The sequence below is a fragment of the Euphorbia lathyris genome, chromosome 7, assembly GCF_963576675.1.
Source record: "Euphorbia lathyris chromosome 7, ddEupLath1.1, whole genome shotgun sequence".
NCBI classification, from domain to species: Eukaryota; Viridiplantae; Streptophyta; class Magnoliopsida; order Malpighiales; family Euphorbiaceae; genus Euphorbia; species Euphorbia lathyris.
In genome coordinates, this window is record NC_088916.1 from 47,730,216 (window position 1) to 47,736,404 (window position 6,189).

Genomic DNA, 6,189 nt, shown 5'->3' on the forward strand with positions numbered 1-6,189 from the left:
AAAGAACGGTTTTGACCAACTTTAGCAGTTTGACCACTGAAACCGCTGATTAGGAGTGTTTGGTGGAGAGTTTTGGAAGACAGTTTTGGGATGAAAACGCTAATTTAGAAAAAAACTCATTTTAGGAGCTTGAGCTTTTTCAATTAGCGTTTTGCAATATTAAAATTAATGGATTTCTTTAACCCTAATAGATAGACTCCTCCAGCCAAATAAACGTTCATTCAATCCTCTCATCTTCTCCTGCGCTTTTCTTCAATTTTTTGCTTCTTGTGACCTTAGGAAGAAATCTAAGAATCTGTTTGTTGTAATGATAGAAATTTTAAATTTCAATACATAGAACACTATTGGTCATAATTTTTGTTTAATAGAAATCTAAAATTATCATGTAAAACACTTGAATCTACTAATCAAAGTAAAACACATATTTTTGTGTGATGTAAGGCATATTTTTATGTATTAAAAAAAGAAATGCCTTTATTCGTATTTTTGTACAAACCGCTATTATCAATCAGCTAATTTTTACCAAACAGGTCTACACAAACAACTAGTCAAATCAGCCAATGTGATCAGCTAACAACTAATTTCCAAACAGGGCTAATAGCAGACCCATAATTTAAATAAAAGCGTGGTTTGGTTTGTTATATATGATTTGAACGTGGAGTTTGGCAAACTTTGATGCATATCTGATATTAGGAGGGATAGAATAGAATGAAATAGTTTAACAAATAAATCTAATTTTATTCTACCTCCTCCACTAAACAAGGGCACAGACACAAGACCAAGACCAAGAGAGAGAGTTCCATATGTATTACACTGCAGTAAAAGCAAAACAAGAATGGAAAATGAAAGTAATTCTTTCTAATCCCAGATAGCAACCTCCATGAATCCATCTTCAGTTGCTAATCCTCTAAACATTCCATTACTATTAAATTTACATGTCACTTCCCCTTTTTTAGATACTGCTATTAGCCCTGCGAACCCTTCATCTAGTCTTTCATTTATCACAAAATCCACCGCCTCTTGAAGCTCCAGCCCCTTGTACTCCATCACCGCCGCCACCTCTCTCGCCAGTGTCCCCCGTATTATAGCCTCCCCTTCCCCTGTGCACGATACCCCGCAAACGTCACAAGCATATGTCCCTGACCCAATCAAGGGCGAGTCACCTATGCGACCTGTCAATCAAATAAGACTGTTACGCATTTATAAAAATAATTTATTTTATGAGATAAATATCCCTATTTTGACATCATATCTATCTACCTGTCATTTTGTTCATGAGCCCTCCTGTTGATGTGGCTGCCGCACACCTCCCCTCGCTGTCCACCACCACACACCCAACCGTCTCCGGAGCATAAACACTGATCGGAAGACCGTTCATGTGTAAAGGATTATTCTCCATGGCAGAGCCGGCGCCCACGCTGCAGCTCTCCAAAGGGACCCTGTAATCAAACTAAAGATTCCAACAAAAAAGTAAAGTGAATATTTGGGCCCCACTCTCTTTCCTTTTTATTATTAAAATAAGTAAGATTCCATGTACCAAGATTGAATTTGCTTCCTTTGCCAATTTCAGCATCCCTACGTTCTCCGGCGTAATGAAGTAATCGTTGTCCACAACCTCAACACCCTGATTCCAGAATCAAAAATTAAAATAAAATCTCTCAATATATTAACTAAAAATATCTGCTAATACTTTTAATTAGGCTTTTTTTTTTCTTTTTTTCTTTTTAGCAGATCCGATTAATTTATTTAACATTTTTTAGAGTAAAAATTGAATTCGATATTTATGGAAAATGCAAAAGAGACCTGTTGTCTAGCAAATGCTTCAGCGCCAGAGAAAGCGAGATAAGAATGGGGAGATTTCTCCATAACAAGTCTAGCAAGGGATACTGGATTTTTGACAGTGGTTACACCTGATACGGCGCCGCATCTTCTCTTAGGGCCATCCATAATACTAGCTTCCATCTCAACCGTTCCTTTCTCTGTTAAAGCAGATCCTCTCCCTGAATTAAACAGAGGATCGCTTTCAAGTTCTCTGACCTGTTTGTTTTACAAGCCAAAACTAAGATTCAGCCACACAAATAACCAAACAACGTTTCCGATACAGAACGTAATAAAAACGAATCTGGAGATTAATTTAGTGAAATTGAAAGAGATGAAAAGGCAAACATACGACGAGTTCAACGACATCAATGGCGGAGAAATTAGAGCGAAGGGCTGAAATGCCCAAATTGAGGCAGCGAGTAAGGAGCTGTTTAGCCTCCTCTTGTCGATGTAGAGGAAGATTAGGGTCGACACCAGCGCCTCCATGCACAGCAATAGCCCATTTTCCCATTCTTTGCTTACTGTTGTGTAGGTGAATATTCCGCTCTCTCTCTTTCTCTCTCTGTATGTTGTGTGTGTGGCTAGAAGTAGAGAGATTGACACCTTTTATAGGCGTTTAGCGGAGTCCAGTGATTTGTGAGGTGTAATTTAATAAGAAATTATAGGAAGGAAGAGAAAAGAGAAAAGAGAAAACAGTTTTGAAAAGGTACACAGAACAGATGTAAGTTGTCCACTTGTTTAGGGAATAGGTTTTGGAGTTTAACTTTTACATCGCTGTAATTTCCTCTTCTTTTGCCTTTCAGTTTTCACTTCCGTGGATCCACTTCACATCTTAATCCTTTTCTTCTTTTCCTCCCTTACCTTTGTCACTGTAAAATTTAGAGGAAACATGGTTTAATATAGGCCCAGTTTGACAAGCAGTATTTTTTTTTTTTTTTGGGTAAAATTAGAGGTCTAATAGTGATATTTGGTGCAGAAGAGGTTCGAAACATATTTTCTTAGAGCATCTCCAATAGAAGGTCGGTAACATGCATCTTGTTTTGACAACTTTCAAATGTGCCATCTATTGAAATAAGGGTGATTGCTTAGAAAGGTTCCGTTTGACAACCTTGCTTTAAGGTTGTCAAAAAAAAATTAATATAAAAAAAGAGATAAGATGCAAAAATATCTTTAATGTTTACAACAATGAGCAATTTTCCTCCTAACGTCTAAAATTGTGCAATTTTACCCCTAATGTTGGTAATAAAGAACAATTTTACCCCTAACGTTGTCATGTTTGGTCAATTTCAGACATTATTATAAAACACATATGTTTTGTTCCTTATTATATACCAATTAAATATCAGTTTGTTTTTAAAAAATTCATATTTTCTGTGATTTAATAATAGAATTAGAGATTAATATTTATAAATTCGGTAAAATATTTTGAAATTTTTTGTCCAACTCGTACAAAAGATAATATATTTTTTAACTTTAAAAAAAATCATGTCTAATTATAATTTCATTTTCTGTTACTAATGAGTGATATGTGAAGGGTTGATGATAAGATTCAGGACCGATAATATAGTTTGATGAATTATTTCTCAATTTTTACCAACTTGACAACGTTATGGGTAAAATTGCTTTTGGCTACCAATGTTACGGGTAAAATTACACCATTTTAGAAGTTATGGGTAAAATTGCTCCATGTTGTAAACGTTAGAAATATTTTTGCACCTTATCCCTATAAAAAAAATTGATTTACTTGATTACTATTGGTTTACCATTTTTATAATATTTATAAATAAAATAAACTATATATAAAGTAATAATTTATGGGTCATTGTGTCAACTTTTAAAGTTGCTTACTATTGAAGCATTTTTTTAAATAAAAATGGCATGATTGAAAACATAAAATATTATATTTTATTATGTTATTTTAAGTTTTGACACTCTTTAAAGCAATCTCTGTTGGAGATATTTTAGGTGCAAAAAGATAATTTTGATAAAGCTAACTTTAATAACTTTTTCAACTAGTATATTGCTTCATCCCTTTTAAATGACATTTTTATCTTTATTTACTACCTTTTAACTCCAAATAAAGGTTTTATCATGTCAATATTTGTTATTTTACACAAATAGTTATTAATAATGACCTACATTTTATCAAACAAGTTTATACGATGAGCAGGGCAAATCAGCTAACCAAAAATTTAATCAGCTAACAGCTATTTACCAAACATGGTCATAGTTATTTAATTGAATTTGGTCCCAAAAAAAATTGTTTGACTCTCCATATTATGTTTAGTTTTTTTTAATAGAAGCTTCATTAATGAGTTGTAGATTGGTAAAAATTCGACATGGAAAACGAAATAAAACTCGAAATTACATCATAAATAGTCAGACTAGCATTTTGGAAAACCGACCTAGCCAAATCATGGGCCAAGCTATTTGCTTCTCGTTTAAAAAAAGCACATAGAAGTCGTTATTGTCTTCAAGTAAGGATCTGCACTGTTCAATTAAATCACCAAATTCGGAGTAATAAGTAGTTGTCGAATGAATAACATCACAATTCAATTTAGAATCTACTTCGAAAACGATATGTTGATAACCCTTGCCCAAAGCCCATTGCATTGCCTAAAGTAAGGAGAGAGCCTCACCTTCCCAACTTCCATTAGACTATCTACAGTATCAGTTCTGCCAACAAGAAACTGTCTGATGAGTCCCACAGTGCTGCTCCCAATCTCATTCGCCAGCCTACGGAGAATCGAGACATGTCCGAGCAGCAGGATAGAGAGCCAATAGGAGGCCAATGCCAAATTGCAGCACACAGAGCAGCAGTAGGACTCGATCGAGACACAAGTTCATGTGCTTATACCTGCTGCCAACCTGAATAACACTGAAGCCCGCCATAGACAACTTCCTCAACAGGGGATGATCGCATGTCACCACAGCAGCTTGTTCTTAGCCGTCCACCAGCTCCATAAGATAACTAGGAAGTTTTCCACCCTCCCTTTACCACCTGAACTGCATACTGTAAAAAACAAAGCCGCAATTTTTTTGGTATCAACAGCAAGACCATAAATGAAATATGTCGATCCAAATCCTTCTCAAACCTCTTGCACCCTGGGACATAGAAGAAACAGGTGTAGGTGCCAAGCCTCGCTCGGTGAACTCGGGGGGGGGGGGGGGGGGAACACCATTGGCGATAATGATGTGATTGGTGCCGAAAGCAATCAATCTGGGAATCAAGCTACTCTGGAGGGTCGGAGCTCGGAGTATGGAAGAGTTGCCACCCACGAATGAGAAATGAACACCGATTCCTTGCGGGATACCGGTGTGGGTTCGGAAAATTGGGTACGAGCCGAGAAGGCTAGCTCATTTTCGTAGAAAGGCTACTAGGCACATCGACATCGTCCGGTTCTGAACCACCGGCCTCCTACTTAACACCTTAGGCGCTAACGGACTAATCGCATATTTCTTTAAGTTTTAAATTTATTTGAAAACCTTTTCTTTCTCGTTTTGAAAAGCGTTTTGAGCATATTTACGAAAAGCCACCTTGTCAAACCCGACCTAAAATAAGATCAGATAAGACGGTGAGACATTACCACTGGCTTATTATATAAACCAGTAGCAGCATCTCTAAAATAAGGAGAAAAATCAAAACAAAAACCAAATTCTAGTTTAAAGCTAAGATGACCAACATATGTCGTTTCCAGCCTAACTTTTTCATACGGAGTCCGATTAAGGCGATTCAAAAATCCCTGGAAACGAAAGACAAAAATAAAGAACTTTTATTTAGGACTCCATGACAGATTCGGCCTATATCTGGTCAAAAAATGCATCACAAGGTTCAGATATGAATCTGATTTTTCCGCATCATATATATAAACAATTCTCTAATATCTCTAGCTCAAAGTTATGACTTACTCATAACCCATATCACACTACTCCACAAGTTCGCAACTTCAGCTAATTATATATATACATGTAGACAATACATACCAAAGAAAAGGACACTACCAAAAACAAGTTATATAAGTGTCCTTAAACATATACTATCCACATATATGTACATGAACAAAATGGATGCAATACCCTAGAGACGACTTGCACCCCGTAGCTGTAACCGAACCTCGCCCTAGGATCGAGTACCCCTCTCGGTTCTTCGCCTAAAACAAAACATTAAAAACATTTGGAAAAATGAGACAAAACCAACTTTACTTAACATGGCTACATATATACATTTATAAAGGATTTAATCAAAACCTTATAAAATATACTCAAAACTTAAGTTCATAATACAGTCAAGGTATTAAACCAAAAACATAAAAACATAAAAATATTGTATCCATTCTTGAGTTTATCCCCTTATAATTCAATCACAAA

The 6,189-nt window shown here is 35.9% G+C and overlaps 1 protein-coding gene across 1 annotated transcript; it reads right to left on the reverse strand.

The window, feature by feature from the left end:
• Nucleotides 1-714: 714 nt before the first annotated feature.
• Nucleotides 715-2,451, reverse strand: LOC136201372 (probable isoaspartyl peptidase/L-asparaginase 2). Its single transcript, XM_065992031.1, has 5 exons — nucleotides 2,171-2,451; nucleotides 1,804-2,037; nucleotides 1,538-1,624; nucleotides 1,261-1,450; nucleotides 715-1,172 (listed from the first exon to the last, which is right to left on the reverse strand). The coding sequence occupies exons 1-5, from the start codon at nucleotides 2,330-2,332 to the stop codon at nucleotides 859-861; spliced, it is 987 nt and encodes a 328-aa protein (XP_065848103.1). The 5' UTR covers nucleotides 2,333-2,451; the 3' UTR covers nucleotides 715-858.
• Nucleotides 2,452-6,189: the final 3,738 nt, after the last annotated feature.